Raw genomic sequence first — 19,018 nt, forward strand, 5'->3', positions numbered from 1 at the left:
CTCTTTGAAAACTACTATCTAGAGTTGATTAGAAAGATGTGGCCTATGTGTATTTGCCTATTTTCAGAAGAGAGAGGCCTTTGGTGATGAGCTGTTTTATTATTATTGCAACTTGTATACCTTCTAAATCTTTTTTCCTTACATTTAGGAAACACCTAAGTCACCACGTTTAACTGGATGTGCAGCTGTAGCTATATGCCTAGGACATGGTAGTCCTAACAGTTTCAAAACATAATGGATCAAAAGGTATAGCCTTAGGACTTTTTTGCTAAAAGTAATTTATGTTCAAGTGGCTCAGTTTGGTGTATTCAGCAAATGAAGCAGACACTTCTTATTTTGTTGATTGTAAGCTTGATTTTTAGGTCAAGCAAAAAGAAATTACTGTAATGAGTCAGGGAAGCTATTTATTTAACAGTGTCTGTTACAAATGGCATTTTGCAGAGTTATTTCATATTCAGGTGTTAGTAACTTCTACGTCATTTTCAGTTTTGTGTGTCAGATCTGTTTGGATACTGCTGAACATGGCTGTCCATAATCATTTTCATAGTTGCTATATATAGTTGCATAAGTGATGCTCATGTTAGTCGTTTCTAGCTATTAATTTTGCCACACCTTGTCAGGTGCTAATCAGAGACTAATTTTTTTCCTAATTTCCTTAAAATTCTCACCCCTTTCTAACTGTGAAGCTGCCTGCAAAAACAATTTTCACATTTAAAAGCAGAATGATGGCAAATTGTTGCTATGGAGCAAAGAAAAGTTTTTTGTAAATCTAATTTCAGGTTATTTACTGTGGAATTGGAAATGCATACCTTATCTAATGTATTTATAATCAGAAAATATGAGGTTGATTGTCTCTTGCTTGTACCATTGTGACTTAATTGGTTTCAGTAGATTTGTACCTAATTCCGAATAGTGAAATAAAGACTACTGGATTTTTTTTTTCCTTTGTTAGGTTTTGGGTGAAGGGAAGAAGTTGGGCCTATTTTTGGAAATAAAGTAAAAAATCTCCTCTTATCTGCTTATCAAGCATATACTTTGCCAGCCTGTCTGTTGCAAGTACTGTTGCAGTAGAACTAAGCATAGCCCAGTGAAGTAACTCATCTGTCAGGCTTATTAAATTCCAACCACGGGAGACTGAAGCTGCTTGTGTCTCAAGATGTAAACTCTGACCTCGGCTTGCAGAACTGAGGTAGCAGGGAAGAAAGATTGAGTGAAAGTGGAATGACTCCTAGTTCGGTTCACAATATCTATTTTTATTTTTAACACATTAATCATATGGAAGAATGAAATGATGGACTAAAGTTTCTTGCACTCTTTGAGTCTCTGAACACATGTTTTTTATTTTATTTAGTAGGGTACACAGCGGTGTTTCTCATAACTCTAAGCTGTCGCACTCAAGACAGAGTCATAACATAACATTTCCATTATGTCCAGAAACACTTTCTAGAAAAATAATATTCAGCCTCTCCCCTTTGAGATAGCTGAAAATATAACCTTAGTAGCTACTGTTGGAGGGTCTTCTTCCAGGTCTTTATTTCTCCTGTAGTCCTTATGTGAATTGGCTTCACTGATGTGTTAGTGAGAATCTCTGTCTGAACCTTTTTGTAATCATTGTATTCTTCCAGGATTGTAGTGTGGATAAGTTTTATGTCTTTTTATAAAATGCCCCTGGTACTGTTTTGCTATTTTTCCCTTGTTTTAAACAAGAGATAGCAGAGTTTAGGTTAAATGGGTTTTGATGTTTGAACACCTTATGCTAGTTTAAAATTATCATGTGCTAAAATAATACTAGGTCAGTTTGCAAGGACAGGACTTAAGAGATGATCCTGTTCAATTGTCTCCTCTCTGCCAGGAAATGCCACTGTTAGAAAAGCTTTAAAAGCTAAAATATGTTATTTGAAAGTTGGGACTGGCTCCAGTACCTCCACCTTTAGGTACCTAATGTGTGCCAAATTTTTAAGTGTTCTGTGTAGCACTTCTACTAAAATAAAATAATTTTTGTGTGCAGTGAAGAAATTGATGATTTTTTTCTCCGGATGGAGGTCCCTGAGGTAGTTTCAAACTGAGGTGGTTTGAAACCCTTTCACAGGTATTTTGCATTGAATGTTTAATTTTGCAGCTTCTTCTCTGCATCTTACAGGAACTGTAGTTGATGCCTTGTATTTGTGTTTATTTTTCAGGTTTCCTAATCAGTCTGCATCTGCCATATTAAGCAGAGACTTTGTATGATGGGAGGTAGAGTTCTTGGGCAGATCACACAACCTTGTACAACAATTTTCACAACAGAAGCCTAGCTCAATAACTGCTGATGGGATTTTTACAGTTAATTAAGGTTAACATATTCTCTGTTTTTGATGTGATTGTATATACTGGTATTACTAGGTGGACTACATCTATGCAGAGAGGCCAAAGATTATCAGCAAAATTTCAAATATGTACTGGGAGGAAAACTATACAGCTCTTCAGCAGCAGAACTGAGAATTGGTGTGTAAATACTCACAAAGAAAATAAAGGAATCCTATTAAACAATTGTTATTGCATACTGAACTCTGTAAGTGGCAGTTTACTGGGGAATATTAATACAAAAGTCTAGTACTGGTACAGGGCTGTGGTCATGTGACTCGAGAGAGGCCTGTGGCGCACTGCGATGGATGCGCTCCTCCTGTTTGAGCTAACTGAACTTTTGTCCAGGCTGATGCTCAGCAAGTAGGCCTAACCGAAGTTAGTCCTGTTGTGTGAGGCTGTCAGTGAGACCTCAGCACCCAAACAAACAAACAAAACAATGGTTTGGCTGGAGACTGGGCTGATAAGCAGCCAGAACTGCATTAACACAGCAGAAAAGCTGACTACAAATCAACCACTTTCCACTATAAATATCTGCAGCCATCAGGGCCCGTTGAGCTTTCCCTCCATAGCAGCTGACTGCATGGTGGTGATCTCCCCTTGAGCAGGGACGTCTCTCAAGGTTACCCCTTGGGGCTCAGAGATCCCTTACCTGTCACCAGACTTGGATGGGTTAGTAAGCGGCATTTTTTATGTGCATGTACCATTAAAGATATGTATAGCAAGCTTAAGCAATAATCTTTGTATCCCATACTAACTTTAAGTGTAGTAAATAGTAGAGTATTGACTGCCAGTCCATCTGTACTTATTAAATATTTTACATACCTAAATTTACTGATCAGAACTCAGTAAACTAACTACTAGCTCAGATCTGTCTGAGTGATCTCTGACTCTGATCTCTGACTCTGATCTCTGATCTTCTTCTGTGACACTCGCCTAGGTAGAAGTCACAGAATCAGAACCATTTAGGTTGGAAGGGACCTTTTAAGATCATCAAGTCCAACCATTAACCTAACACTGCCATGTCCACCACTAAACCATGTCCCTTAGCACCACGTCTACATGTCTTTTAAATATCTCCAGGGATCATGACTTAGCCACTTCACTGGGCAGCCTGGTCCAAGGCTTGATAACCCTTTTGGTGAAGAATTTTTTTCCTAATATCCAATCTAAACCTCCCTGGCATAACTTGAGGCTGTTTCCTCTTGTCCTATCGCTTGTTACTTGGGAGAAGAGACTGACCCCCCACCTTGCTGCAACCTCCTTTCAGGTAGCTGTAGAGAGTGATAAGGTCTTCCCTCAGCCTCCTTTTCTACAGGCTAAACAACCCCAGTTCCCTCAGCAGCTCCTCATAAGACTTGCCCACTTGTCGTGTGGTGTTGGAAGTCCTTTAAATTGGTATCTGTACCATGGTTTTGAGGTTTCATCTACGGTTTTCAAACAAATGGTGATTACAGCTCGTGAAACATAATTTTCAGTTTGCTGTATCACGCTTGCCATGTGAATCTCAAAGGTCTGATTCTTTTTTGTATTTTAGATTCTGGTTAGGATTAGGAATTCCTGGTATACAGCTATTAAAGAGATACTGTGATCAGGTCTTGCAGTATTTCTGATGCTTTCCTCTTGACTGTAAGCAATCAGCCATGATGAAATGTCCTTTCTCTTGGAAAATCAAGCACATTGATGATAGCTGATTTTTTTTCCTCTTAGTGTTACCACCACAGAGGAACTAGTCCATCAGCAGATTTACTTCAAAACTTGTAGGTGCTCTTGAGTTGACAGAAGAGATCAGCTTTATTAATCTGTAATTCTTTACACTTCCTTTGTGGTAGTATGTTTGACACATTGCTGCAATTAAGTTTGGAACATTGTCTGAGGCCACAGTGGAAAAATAATGTTTTTTTTTTTTTTCTATTAAAGTCACTCTGTCTTTCAAAATGTTTCCACTGTTCAGGAAACTGACTTTTTGGTGGGTTTTACAGAAAGTGATTTTTGATGATAGAAGCATGTAACACTTGAAAGTCAAACAACTTGAATCAGCAACTTGGCTAAGTCTTTATGTAGTCTCGCAGGCAAGCAAAACCTTTCTGAAAATAAGGAAATCGGTATTAGAAGAGAACTGTGGCTTGCTGAAGAGAATCTTCTCTTTGATTTCATTTTGTTGTTTGGGTGGGTTTTATTTTTTTTTGAGGGAGGAATAAAGTTTTCTGACTCTTTTTCTACTCTCTTTTATTCTGTTGATGGTGATTTAGGTTGTGGGATAAACAGAACAGCTCTGGGATGTCTGTTCAGAGAAGGTTATGTTTTTTATAGCTTTTTCTGGAGAAAGTATATCTTAAATAAGAAGATATATTTGATTATTCTTCTGCTGACTTTGATAACATAATGACACTTTTGGTTTCATGTACCTTGTGTAGTAGTTTTATCCAAGTGCCTTGGAGCATCACGTTTCAAAACAACTTTTTAAGCATGTTTTGCATTCCTCAGGTCAGTGAACTGCTGCCATGTGTTGTCAGTAGTTTATCGAGAAGAAGAGACACCCCCTTGGTGAAAGGCTGACTTCCTTGTGAACATGCTATAAATTGTTCTTCCCAGAGCTAGTAATTGCTCCTCTGGATGAGAACGGTCCCTGTATTATACCATTGCCTTGTTATAGTAGCTCATATGCTAATGACAGTGTAACTGTTACCTGACTTGGGCCTTGTCATACACATTTGAAGAAGCTTCATTTCTCGTAGCCATAGGTTTTGGCCCAGCAACCGGGACTGTGTAGGCATCATATTAACTGCTGTTTGCATAGTTCTGTTTTTGATGGTTAAAGGTCTGCATAAATACCTAAGAAAGCATGTCAGGTAGTTTCTATGAATCAATAGTTTTTCTATTTATAAACTAATGAGACACTGTCACATAGTTGATGTTTAATAAGTACAGTTTTAGAATGTTTTGAATTGTCATATATATTGCCTGCTATTTCAAAGTTGGGTTCCGTCATGCTCCAGAATTGAAATACAGACTTCTCTTTACCTTTTCGTTTGCGATTTTATATTGGTGGTGGAGCATTTGTTCACAGCTCCACATCAGAAGAGTGTTTGCATGGTTTATTCGTGAACTGTTACTTTTCCTTCCCTGTGGCATTAAAAAGAAGCATAAGGTGCATATGTGAATACAAGATAGCATTAAGATGTGTCTGCTGTATTATTGTAAACTAAAAGCCTTTTGGAATTTGTTCAGAAGCTTCTTCCCCTCCCCTTAGAAGTAAAATGTTTCTTTGCATATAAAATGAGAAATTGGCTTCCTCTGTAGCTGCCATTGAAGAATTCTCCCAGTAATACAAGCCCAGAGGGGCAACTTTGTGATACTCGTTTGGGCACAGTTCTATGCAGCTATTATTTTTTGAGCACCAAACTTGCTTTCTTTTTAAACCTGTTAGCAATAACTTAAATTCACGGTAGGATGTCTCATATCTGAGAAGGGCAAACAGACTGACAGCGCTCTGAGTTAGCCAGTGGCAGTGTGTTTCTCTGGACTTAGTGATGTAATCACCGTGTAGCATATTCTTATATCGTGGAGTGTACTTATATTAATATTCTAGTACAACAGGAAAAAAGAAATAGATATGCAAAAATTAAAGCTCCAGAACAGACTTCTACCTGCTCCCTACTAAAATGAATAATGGATCATTTCGGTGAATTTTTCTCAGTGCTAATCAAAAATAGGATGATTTGCAAATCATTACTCAATTAAATTGGAAGCAGTAATTTTAATTTTTGGCAATTATAATCATTATTTTTTCTTTATCTTTAGAAGTTATGGTTTATCAATCATGTAAAATGGTTTACTGAATAACTTGCTCTTTATAACTAGCTTATGATTTTGAAGTAGCCATTATTTGGTGCTTGCTTTTTATTTTAATAGAGGCTTTACCTTCCTTTAACTTCAAGGTAACAATAAGATGAATTTAAATGGTACTGGCTATGAGAGTAGATCAGTGGAAAGGTCTAAGATATGAATACTGCAGCAGCATTTCCTTTGACTGGTTTGATGGGCCACACTGCATTTAGGTTCAGCCTGCTTGATTGGGTACATCAGCACCACATGCCTTGAAATTTAGGCATAGCTCAAATATTTTGGGTTGAGCATGCATAAAAGCAGTGCATATTTCCTTCTCTGACTGTGACTGAAGGGGTTGTCCCTATAAGGTGATAAATTTAGATTTTATTTTTTCTTCATAAGCAAGTTCATTTGGAAGGAATAGGGGGAATACTACAGCAAAGAATGGAACATTCCAGTTCTTCATCTCAGGACGCCCTCTTTGCTAAGGGGTTTGAACTGATATCCCTTTAATAAGCCCTTAAGGGAATGGGCTCCAGGTTGATTTGTGTTCACTGGCTAGAACTCATCCGATTTTCATCCTTTAAAAGGCAGCTTTTGCGTTTAAAACACAATACTATATATACACAGACACACAATATTTATGTGTATATAAAAATGTATGTATATATGCTTGATGTATATATACAAGCATATAAATGGTTTATATGTATGTGTATATATATAACATAATAGCATAAAAAAATCTCATGGGATGTTAGAGAAGTAGACTTAGGCCCTTAGGGTATATTGAAAGGCTGAGTCTCATTTTCAGGACTAGTGCTGTAAAACTTAGGCTATTGTGCAAAAAGTAATTTCTGTTGCTTGCCTTCCTCATTCCCACTCTTGCTAAGCTGCTGTAAGTGATTTTGAGGTCAGCTGTTAAACTGCTGTTTTTTTCTCCTCTTAGCCATTGTGGGTAACAGTAGTCATGCATTTTTAAACTAGCTTTCACAGTAGTGAAAGTATGAATGGAAGGATGTTCAGAGGGATCTGCAAGATTGACCTTTTGACACAAATTCCAAGATAGTTGTCCACTGAAGATCGTTTATTTAAAAAAAAAAAAAAAATCCTCACATTCTCCTTTCCTTTTTTTTCTGATTGTTTTGCTAACTCCATAACCTTCAGCACTAATTCTTCAGTGGGTCTGGGTGGTTTAAACTAATTTTTTCAATTTCAGACCTATTCCCATGACAGTTGTATAGTTGCTAGTCTTTTGCATTGCTTATACTGGTTTTGTCTGTCTTGTTTGACTGCTGATATCTTAACAGGGAAAGTCTCAGATTTCCACTGAAACAAATAGTAAGGACAGAAAAAGAATGGGTTATGAATTATGCACCATGCTTTATTCAGTGGCATCGTCTATTGATCTCTCAGTGACCTTTTTTTATAATGCTGTTGTATTTTTATGTTTCAATAGTTTATCATAATGTATTATTTCTTAATTTTTTTGAGACGGAGCTGTAGTTGATGAACTGTGGACGGTAATATCATAAAATTATATCTTGAATTATTCTTTGGGTTGAGAGAATGTTCCTTGTTCCGTTCTGTTTGCTGTTCAGAGGCCATTGTTTTCCCACTGTTTTCTTTTTTTTTTCTTACCAAAACCACCAGCAGGATCTTGCAAGTTTGTGGATAGTTATGTGGGTTTCATCTTGGCAATGGTGTTTCCTGTGTTCTGTGATAGTCCACATATCATTTGGAAATGTGGTGAATGTACCAGTGTTTGATATTGATATCCTCAGTTATATGGATATTTTAAGAATTGGTTCACTTGTGTAATCGAACAAGCTAAGAGCATGTACTGCCTGTGGGGAGAGGGCTTGTAGACCGTCAGGCTTGATGACAAATCTCTTTTGAGCACAGAGCCTTACTGAGAGACATCCATTCCCCGGCTTTCATGCAGGGCTGCAGCATTTGTTATACTCCTGAGTCTCACAGACTTGACACAACTGGTCAGTGAGGTGGTCAGCCGTGTTTTGTATGCTGGAGACAGAGAGAGGGGAACGTGAGTTCGTGATTTTGCCGATGTTGAAGTAGGTGGGAATGACGACCATTGACTGAGTTCTGCGTGTGATATTCAAGATTCGACAAAGTTAGTGTTTCTGATGGGAAATCTGTCACTATTTTGGCTTTGCCATTACTGTGTTTGAATCCTGTGTTCTTTAACACTGTTCAGTTGATATAGTGGGAGAATAAAAACACAAAGGCCTGTGTTACATTTAAATCCAGAAATGAGGGAAAATGTAAACGTCATTACTATTGTTATAGGTCCATGAGTAGAAGAAATATCTAATACTCTCTGGAATGTTGATTCCCCCCTCCGTTTCAACAATTGCATACATTTTTTTGCAAGTTAACACTTCATACTGTGCTAAATGTCACCAATTGAGCCGCAGAAAACAAAGAAAAAAAATTCCACTTCTATAATTATCTTCTGGTTTATAGTTATATTTATGAGCTTGCATGCCTACTAACTTCATATCCTTGATAAACTAGAGACTATTTTAGAATTGCAATAACCTAATTTTAATAAATTCAAGTTCCATATTAATTAATGAAGTCATAATCTTCTATCTTAAGCTGTCTTCATGTGTAAGAAGTGGTTGATAAAGCTGAGGTTTAGATACTGCGTTGAAGCTTGCTGTACCCCTAACCTAGGTAGATCTGCACTTCTGATTCTGACTCTGCAGTGATTTGAGCAGATCCTACATTCCAGTTAGGCATTGTGGTCTGATGCCAAGTGACCTGTAGGTTTTTCCGAATATGCGTCAGCATGTTTTTGTGCCAGATCACAAATTGAGTAATCCAGTGACTCTGTCATTCTTGTCACATTATTTGTATTTATTGTGACTGCCTTTACGCACTGTAAACAGCACCAGTGGAGTTGACTGTACTTTTTATGTCAAAGAAGGGCTGCTATAAAAATGACTAGATGATGATATGTGGCTAGGGAATCAATATCACTCATTCCCAGTGAAATGTAGCGAGTGGATGGACAGTATGTCATGCTGATAATGTCCATGTAAAAGATATATCAAGGAACGAGAGCTAGAAAGATGAAGAGTATTTTGAAAGGCGGAAGAGGATGAAGCTAAGGTTATACATTTACTGTAAATTGCAGGAGTTAAGAAGTCTTGCTTTTCCTTCCCCCTCTTAGAACAGGCCACTGCCATGTGCATCCTGCTGTGTTCTCAGCTTGTATTCCTGATGGAAGCTAGCAGCTAGGGGTCGATTCGGTTGCTGAAATGTGTGTGTTTATTACCACTTGGGATGCTGTAGGGCATCTGGCTGCTCGTGCAGTAAGGTGTGAGTCTCACCCAGATTACTTTTTTTAACGTCAGCTCTGTGTGGATGTCTTGGACATACTAGGGTGTCTGAGATGATCAGTAGGTGCCTATAATTACGTACTTGAATTGAGCTTCTAATTCTTCTTGCTTGTTTTATTTCATTGACACGTTATATTCATGTGTGCGCATTAAATTTAATTTCTTATTGTATTGCAGATTCAAAATGGCATTGTGATACCTTTCCTGTGTGTTCTATGGGTCTCCAGGATTATTCATAACTTGTTCCCATAAGTGTCAGTGTTTAAGAAGCATTGCAAAGAATAGTACAGGTGCTTTTTTCTTTTATTTTTAAGCTAAGAGGTTTTTATGAGCCATTTGCTGCCCTGCACAGACAAGTACATTGGGTCTTAAGCTGATCTCTTGGCTCAATGTCCCTTCTAGTTACTGAAGGGGAACCTGGAGAAGAGGGCTCTGGCAGGCGGCAGAGCGTGTCTTTTGAACTGCTGTGTGTTCACATGACTGTAGGTGCGATGATGGGAAGCAGCCCCTATGTTTCTCATTTGATTTCAGATCAGAATCATCTGCTGATCTCAGGACAAGCAGATTACTGTGGTTAAGCAGCAAGCATTTGTCAAACTGCAGGGAAGATCTTCGCATATATTGTAGTCATGGGCTTTGCTCTTTCTTCAGTCTGTCTTCATAGTGTCTATGTTAAAGCTTAAACTCTGTTGCATAATTCTTATATATTCAGAAGGTAAGGCAATGTGTGCATGAATAATTTCACTATTTTATTATCCCTATAAAAAATATTTGTACGTGGCAAAGGACACATTGCTAAGTGAAGTCCCTAATTTCTCTAAATAAGTCTCATAAGAGCAACTACTTTCTTTCCTTGCTTTTGCCTTTTGTTTCTAAAGTGATAATAATAAACATACCTTTAGAGGTACAGAAGGTAAAGATATACATGATAAGGAAATTAAAGCATGGTTAACATCAGCTGGCATTTCAAAGGAGACTACTTAAAAAGATAAACAGACTGGTAGAAAAGCCACTGTTCAGGATCTTTGCTGAAATGAAGTCAAGAGTTGAAAGGATTTTTCTTCCTTGTTTTGGTGTTAAATTAAATGTTATTGACCTTCTCTTTCAAAGATTTGTCTGGGGGGAAAGACAGGAAGGATTGTTTGTATTTAAAAAAAAAACAAAACAAAACACCTTTGACATGGAAGCTGATAATTTCACTGGCAAAATTCAGCCTGAAGTTTACTCTTGCCAGAACCCCCCTGGAAATACAAGTGGGTGTGTTCTGCTTGAGTAATCACATGTAAATGCAGAGGTGCTAGCAGCACTGTAATAATGACTGTAGTGTCTTTGAAGGCACTCTGAAGCTTCTGTTCAAAGACACTTCTAAGTAATTAAATTTTTTTTTTTATTTATTTTTTCAATTTACATGGAATATGAGATTACATCCCCCAAGTACCAGGTTTCCTTCCTTCCTTTTTCTTTTTCATGCAAAGAGTAAATAACAGTATTTTAATGAAGATGCTGCTTGCTAACCTGTATAGTAAAGAAAAGTGATGAAGGAGCAGATCCAGATGGTTCTTTGTTGTGACCCTCAGTAATGTTTTCTTAATGCAGAAATGACAACTTGAAAAACCTGGGTACCTCTGAGGTGATCTTACAAGTCTATCTTCCTCTCTGCAAATAAAGGGAGGCAATTTTGTCCACTTTCATGTGCCCTCTGGCTCCTGGCAGTTCAGTCTGTGACCATTTATGTGGTACTCCGTGTAAGATTGGCTGCTCAGCTAGTTGTACAGGGGTTTAATCTTTTTTTTTTCTTAATTTTTTTTTTTTTTGCAGATACAGAGCATCTCTATACAGTAGTGTTTGAAGAGATCTGCGGGCGTTTTGGAAAGACCTATACCTGGGATGTGAAATCCTTGGTCATGGGTAAAAAAGCCCTAGAAGGAGCACAGATTATTCGAGATGTTCTAGATCTTCCAATAACTAAAGAAGAGTTATTACAAGAAAGTAAAATGAAGCAGGAAAAGATATTCCCTACTGCTGAATTGATGCCAGGTATGTTTCTCTTCAATATTTATAAAACTGTTTATGGAATTACTTAAATGCTAACCAAGGTAGAAATTTTTAATCTGCCTTCCACAAAACAGTCTCTCTTACAGATTCAGTTTCATCATTCTTGTTTTAGCAAGTTTTACTCAACTCTACCTGTTATTTGCCTGTTCAAGAGATATTTTACCTGTTAGAGTACTGAAACCTTTTTCTTCTTGTTTACTTGGAGAACAGCTTTTTTTCTATATGTTTTAAAAGAAGAAAAAATGACTAGGTAAATGTGCATGAATTGTATTTTGTAAATCAGATGGTTTTTATAATTGCTGTAGGCATCTGTGTAACTCAACAAGTTAGTTTTCTCTGGGTATAAGCATAGTCTGACTTTGTTAAGCACAAATACACTTGCAGGCAAATACATGAGCCCATGGGTTCTTTCAGCTGGGATTCATCTCACCTAACCTTAACAATTGAAACTTAAGCATGGCATCTGAGCCAGCTGTGTGCCAAAGGAGAGGGAGGGTTTTTCAGTTTATCCTAAGACATTTCTTTTACCAGTGATTGTGCAGGAAGCCTGAACAAGTAGCTTAAACCAGGTACCTCAAGATAGGCAAGAGGATGAATCTTATCTGTGGTATGAACTCAAACTTCTATATTCCATTACATTTACATCTGGAATGCTTAGAGAAAAATCCTTAGCCACACAAGACAAGCAATACCTAAAGCTAGGATTGCTATGAACTTTTTGTACAATGTTAAACTTCCTGGAGCAAATATCAATAATTTATGAAGAAAAAAAAAGGGGGGGGGGGGGAGAGGAATAAAAATAGTATTAAAAGTGAAATAACTACATGTCACTATAACGAGTCTGTTATATTTTTTTTCTCTTTGAATGTATGCTTGTTTGTGCTGACAATCTCTACAGCACATTAATGGTGGTTTAATTTTTAGATGCTTTTTTATACCTAGTTTCATAATGCATTAAGAGGATGAAAGTTAAAAACGTGGTATCTTAAGAATAAATAACAAGCAGCAAAAATAAAGGTGTAATTTTTTTTTTAGGCAGCTTAAAAACTTGAATATCTTGTGCAGCCAACTTATTTAGTTATCTCATTGGTGTCTTTTATATGCAAGATTTTTCAAATTGCATATTTCTCACTTATAGATCCACCTAAAACTGTAAGCCTGGTTAAACTCTCCAGGAAAACAAGAAAGATGGAGGGATGTGTTTTAAATTTCTCATGTCAAACTTCTGGGACTAACTTTGCAGCTATATCTTTTGCAAGACAAATGAAAAAACTATAGTCTGGGCTTAGAAAATGCCAGATGGACAAACTGGGTGAAATGTTAGGATGCACAGAGAAGAGTCGCTGTAATGTAACAGCACAGGCAATAGATGCCATTAAGTGGATATTCTGTGCCTGCTGAGGACTGTGATAATGTGGCTGAGCTGGCCTGAACAGAGTTGCAGAGAGGTGATGGAACAGATTAGATGAAGGGAACATGAAGTTTTGAGCTGTTGCTGCCTTCAGAAAGTGAATTCTGGGTTTGCTGAAGCTGGTCTATTATAGATGAAACAAGCAAAATTCCTACTGGGACAAGGAAGTAAACATTTTTATCATTGCCAGAAATGTTCAACTGATTATCTTTTCAGTTCAACTGAATACGTACAATAACTTTCTTCAGGCTATTTTCTAAAGCACAATTGATGTGAACTTAAATACTTTATGCTCAAGGGCCACTGTGGGGAGCACAGGCAGCCTTGGTCACTGAAGTAATGGGATCTGTACTTTACTTGGTAGGAGCGTATGAGACACAATCTGAATTGCCATGAATTTTGAGAAAACCAGGTTGTTGTCAGCTAATAATCTAGTAAGAAGTGGCTCCGGCTGTTGCTTTAAGGGCTGGTGTTTAATCTGATACTTTTCTTCTGTCCTTTTGTATCTTCTGAGGTTATTTATTAATGTAATCATTATGGATTTATTCTACAACCTCTTATTATTCTTTAATTAAGAATGGACTTCATGCTGGTGTTGTATAAGATGTAAGACTGTGCTGACATTTTGAATTTTCAATGTTCTCTGACTAAACTTTTAGATAGTGATAGGTAAATACAGGAGAGTGAAAGTTAGTCGGCATATTTACTAATGGCGTAAGATGACTCTGACATGCTGATTCTCTAGCCATCTTTTGGCAGTTAATAGGTAGGTGAGGTTCTATTTTTCAGTCAATTTCTACAGGTTTTCAAAAAATAAGATTCAAATTTGGTTTGGTGGAGAGCAGTGCTGAATGATGACCAACGATGTTTGAAAAAGTGGCTCAAGCAAAGTCACACTTGTTTCTGGACATACATTGAGCTATGCAGATGTTTGTACCAATAATGATAACTCTGTTAATTCCCAAATCAAGTAATGGACAGGTATATCAGTGATGGTTAAGGACGGTGTGGAAGTTGTACGAATATACTATATTTGTATATATCACAGCCATGCCACTTAATGTACAACAGCTCTCAGGCATTATTGGTTGAAGACAGAATTTTGACTGTCTCAGTGTGGCTTAACTGACTGACAAGCTTCAATATATCAGGCTGTGGTCAAAATACAGATTTCGTCTATGAAGAGGATATATCCATTTCTAATGTGGAATTTCCTGATAACTGAGAGGTTTTCAGAGTTAGATTTATTTTTAGTTTTGAAAAAATCTTAGGGAAGGCTAGTTTTGATTCAGTGGAGAAAGGAATTAATCCAAGACAACGCTGACAAAATGACAGGGCTGCCACTTGTGCTGCTTTTCTAAATATTTCTGTCAGAGTACAGCCGTTGTTATCTGCAAGAGTAATATAGTAGACTTTCTGTTTCTCCAAATACAGTACTATGTTGCAAGGAAGTGGATAGTCAAAAGAATGAGGAGTGACAAGTGGAGCAGAAGAAAACCATGCATGTGTATGTTTACCTATACATGTATAGGCGTGCTTTTGCTTAACGTAGACCCAGAATGTAACTCCCAAGTTACACAGCTGTCAACAGTTACTACAATTATGTTTGGTTTATGAAATGAATGACATAGCAGTCTCTTTTTTGGCTCATCATCATCACAAAGCGCAGATCCTTAAGGATTGTGTGGTTGTGCATACCTTTATCCAGACGTTTTCCATTTCTTAGTCGTTTTCATGATAACTGGGATTTCTTTGTTGCAGCTTCTGTTCAGCCAGTGCAGAATGTGATGTGCAAACTATTTTCCAGTTCAGGGATAGTTGACTGTCTCTTGCAGACACGAGGAGGTAATTTCATAGCTCAGTTTTAGTACCAAATGAAGCCAGTGAGAAATCACAAAAAGAGAACAAAGAAAAACAGTTCAAGTTCTAATGTCAGCTCACTCTAAAGTAATTTTTTTTTTCAACAGTTCCACTCAACCAGCAGTCTAGTTTGCTTAGTCCTTGATTCATGTTGTGCCCTTAACAGTTAAACAGACTTCCTACCATGTTATCTTTTCTTTTCCTTGCTATTATTGTTTTAATGGTAGGAAACTCCAGTGAGTCCATGCTGGGCTCAGTGAGCTTGTAACCCCTAGAGATCAGTCAGTTAGCTGCAGGCTTGGGATGATGCTGTCTTTTTGGCTGATTTCAAATATTTGGCTTTTGCATTAAGTCCTAAAGGATTGCAATCCTAAAATGCTTTTACCAGGAAGTCAGCAACACAGTTGACAGAAGTTCTGAATTGTGTAAAATTCAGTACTTATATTTTTTCCATAGCCTTGCATGTGTCAGTAAGTCCAGACAAAAATGAGATTATCGATTTAGTGAAGAGGGAGTCTGCCACCAGAAGGATCTCTGGTACTTTTTAGAGAGCAACAAGATGAGAAGATAGAATTCTTTTTTAATAGCCGATTATCTAGCAACAACTAAAACAATATGTATTGTTGACATTCCTTTCACAGCAATTACTAGAAAGAAAATTAACTCTTTCCCGGCTGAAACCAGGACACCTTCCAAATTGGGAAGTAGGTTATTAGTTTCCACCTCCACTTCTGTAGCTCAATGAAAGGATAACATACCATTGCAGATAGCATTTTTAATACCAAGTGGCGGATAGCCCCCCCTTTGTCACACTGTCACCTTCACAGCAGCAATGCTGACTTCACTTCAGGCTTGAGAGCAAGTGTAGATAATGAATAGCACTGTGCTGATGGGCTTGCAACTGTTGTAGCACACCAAACTACATAAAAAATATTTTTTAATCAGTTTGTGACTTAAGTGAACAGACAGCTGCTTCTTGTTCTATGTGGGATTGTTGGGGTTTTTTTCTTGGTTGCCTGTGAAATACGTTGTGTTTTTTTTTTTTCTTAATTAAAAAGAACTTTGTGGCATGTTTCAATACCCCACACCATTTTTCAGAGAAACACATTCCTCATCAAAAAGTTTAGGGACAGAATTGTTCCTTTGGCTTATAATTACAGTTGACAATAACATAAATGTACCTAATAGTACTCAAGATTAATTGTCAAGTGATAGTGGCCTCTGTGCCTTATTGAGGTAAGGAAAATTTTCAACACTTAAAATTAACTGGAGATCATATTACATACTGCAATTATACAATACAGACAAAAAGTAAGAATAGCACGGGAATTTAACTGGATGAATAATCAAATAACCAGTAACTAACGGGGGAGAAGAATAAGACAATTTAATAAGTAAAATGTCCTAAATAACTCACTTTTTCTAAAGTATTTCTGTAGTCCCCAAATCTATGTCAAAGGATACACAGCAGTTGTAGATAGCAGTAATGTTGTTCCTGTAATCACAATGATTTGAGACCTATGTGAGAAAAGGTTTTAAATGAGAAGTAATGTCTTTCATTAAAACAACTGAACTGTGGAGAAGCTTTTGGGCATGGAAAGGCATTGTCATATCAGTTTTAAAATAGCCATTTGCTATTTTGGTTTTGTCTTAAGAGGGTTTTTTTTTTTTTTTTAAGAGTAATAAAAAATGGGGATGCGTCTGCTAAATGTTCTTCCTAGTAGAACATGTTAGCTTTCAAAGAACAAATTTTAAAAAAGACATAACATACATACTGTCTTCTCTATTGCCCACTGATTTCCTGTTTCCCTTCCTGGGATTGTGTAATGGTTAAATGTATTAATTAGAAATTAGATGTAATTAGTACATAGGTGGCACCCAAGAAAGGACTAAAGAAATGCAAGAGAGGTATGGTACACTATGATGTTCATGAAAGGATTTGCCACTGGAAATACCGATGTTTGTTTATTTGAGGCCTTCTCAGCCAGGTAGGAGCTCCTGTAATGTAATTTTGAAGCTTAACTTTCATAAAAGCTGCCTTGTAAATTTTAGGATATTAACTTCATGTGGTCCTATTTACAATGTATGTTTTTGCTTAAGAGAAGGCCTTGGGGAGTTCCATTAATTTTTCAAGGGCTTTTTCTTACGTAGCTTGTGTTCATCTTTTTAACTGTTCATCTTGAAACAGGCATTAGAAAAGACAGTGGGACTGCCTGTGTAGGCCTGGGCATTTATGTGACCTTGTTCCTGCACTCCATGCTGGTAGTACACAAGCCAGCTGTATTCCTGAAGCTGTAAGACTGTAGGACTTTGTCCATGCTTATAAGACCATCAAACAGTGGATTTTCAGGTTAAGGTACTGGCAGAGCTGTATAATTGTCTGTCTGATGGTGTGGTTATGCCTTCAAATGACTTGACTGCAAGTAGAAATATGAACACCAGAAATCATTCAACTGATGGACAGAGGAAACTGAAATTATCGTTCAGTGTTGAAGTGGTATGAATAATCCTCTTCTCTATCTCATATGTTTACCCAGTTTACCATGGAGTTCACTTTCTTTTCTGTCTTGAAAAGCATTCTTATAGTCTGCTATAATATTTTCATAGAAACTTCACTTTAGGAAAAGAGAAAAATAAAAAATACTTTGTAAAACAAATGTTTGATTGGAGAGTTATGTTAGAAAAAGATAGAAATTTATATTATGTCATTGATAAAATGAAGAATAAGGAAAATGTGGGCCTTCTCTGGAAGGAAACAGGAGACCTGGTTACTCGGGACATGGACAAGGCTGAGGTAGTCAATGACTTTTTTGCCTCAGTTTTCACTGGCAAGTGCTCTAGCCACGCTGCCAAGTCACAGAAGGCAAACACAGGGACTGGGAGAAGGGAAGTACTGTCCACTGTAGGAGAAGACCAGATTCAAGACCATCTGAGGAACCTGAATCCATGGGACCTGATGAGATGGATCTTTGGGTCCTGAGTGAACTGGCAGATGAAGTTTCTAAGCCACTATCAAGACGAGTGCTGTATAACATCTTTGTCAGTGACATGGACAGTGGGATTGAGTGCATCCTCAGCAAGTTTGCCAACAATACCAAGCTGTGTGGTGCAGTCTACACAATGGAGGGAAGGGATGCCATCCAGAGGGACCTGGGTAGGCTTGAGAGGCGGGCCCGTGCAAGCCTTATGAAGTTCAACAAGGCCAAATGCAAGGTACTGCATGTGGGTGGAGGCAATCCCAAGCACAAATACAGGCTGGGTGGAGAATGGATTGAGAGCAGCTCTGCTGAGGAGGACTTGGGGGTACTGGTGGATGAGAAGCTCAAAATGACCCAGAAATGTGCACTTGCAATCCAGAAAGCCAACCACATCCTGGGTTGCATCAAAAGAAGCGTGGCCAGAAGATCAAGGGAGGTGATTCAGCCCCCCTACTCTGCCCTGGAGTCTCAACACCACCTGAAGTACTGCATCCTGCTCTGAGCCCCCAGCACAAGACATGGACATGCTGGAGCAAGTCCAGAGGAGAGTCACACAAATGATTAGAGGGCTGGAGCACTTCTATGAAGACAGCTGAGACAGTTGGGGTTGTTCAGCCTGGAGAAGAGCAGGCTCCAGGGAGACCTTATAGCAGCCTTCCAGTACTTTAAGGGGACCTACAGGAAAGATGGAGAGGGACTCTTTATCAGGGAGTGTAGTGATAGGACGAAGGGTAATGGTTTTAAACTGAAAGAGGGTCGATTTAGATTAGCTGTTATAAAGCAATTCTTTACTGTGCAGGTGGTGAGGCACTGGAACAGGTTTCCCAGAGAAGTTGTGGATACCCTATCCCTGGAGGTGTTCAAGGCCAGGCTGGGTGGGGCTTTGAGCAACCTGGTCTAGTGGGAGGTGTCCCTGCCCATGGCAGGGGGCTTGGAACAAGATGATCTTTAAGGTCCCTTCCAATCTAAATCATTCTATGATTCTGTGATGATATGATTATCATCTTATTTGCCTGGAGGCATTTCACAAGAAATATGTCTGAAGCTGGAGTTCCAGAAGTGATATAATCTAAGAACAGTGTTCTGTTCAGTGGTAGACAAACACAAGAAAAGGGATAGTATAAAACTTTGAAAGTATATCAAATAAAATGTAGCAAAAAATTATGTGATGT

The 19,018-nt window shown here is 38.0% G+C and overlaps 1 protein-coding gene across 2 annotated transcripts in view; it reads left to right on the forward strand.

The window, feature by feature from the left end:
- Positions 1-19,018, forward strand: part of PUDP (pseudouridine 5'-phosphatase) — a 69,109-nt gene that overhangs the window by 14,304 nt on the left and 35,787 nt on the right. For both annotated transcript variants that reach the window (XM_082493149.1, XM_082493148.1), the window contains exon 2: positions 11,361-11,579. In XM_082493149.1, the coding sequence (XP_082349275.1) occupies positions 11,361-11,579 (219 nt within the window). The remainder of the gene's footprint in view (positions 1-11,360; positions 11,580-19,018) is intronic.

The sequence above is a fragment of the Vanellus vanellus genome, assembly GCF_965231255.1.
Source record: "Vanellus vanellus genome assembly, chromosome: 1".
Classification (NCBI taxonomy): domain Eukaryota; kingdom Metazoa; phylum Chordata; class Aves; order Charadriiformes; family Charadriidae; genus Vanellus; species Vanellus vanellus.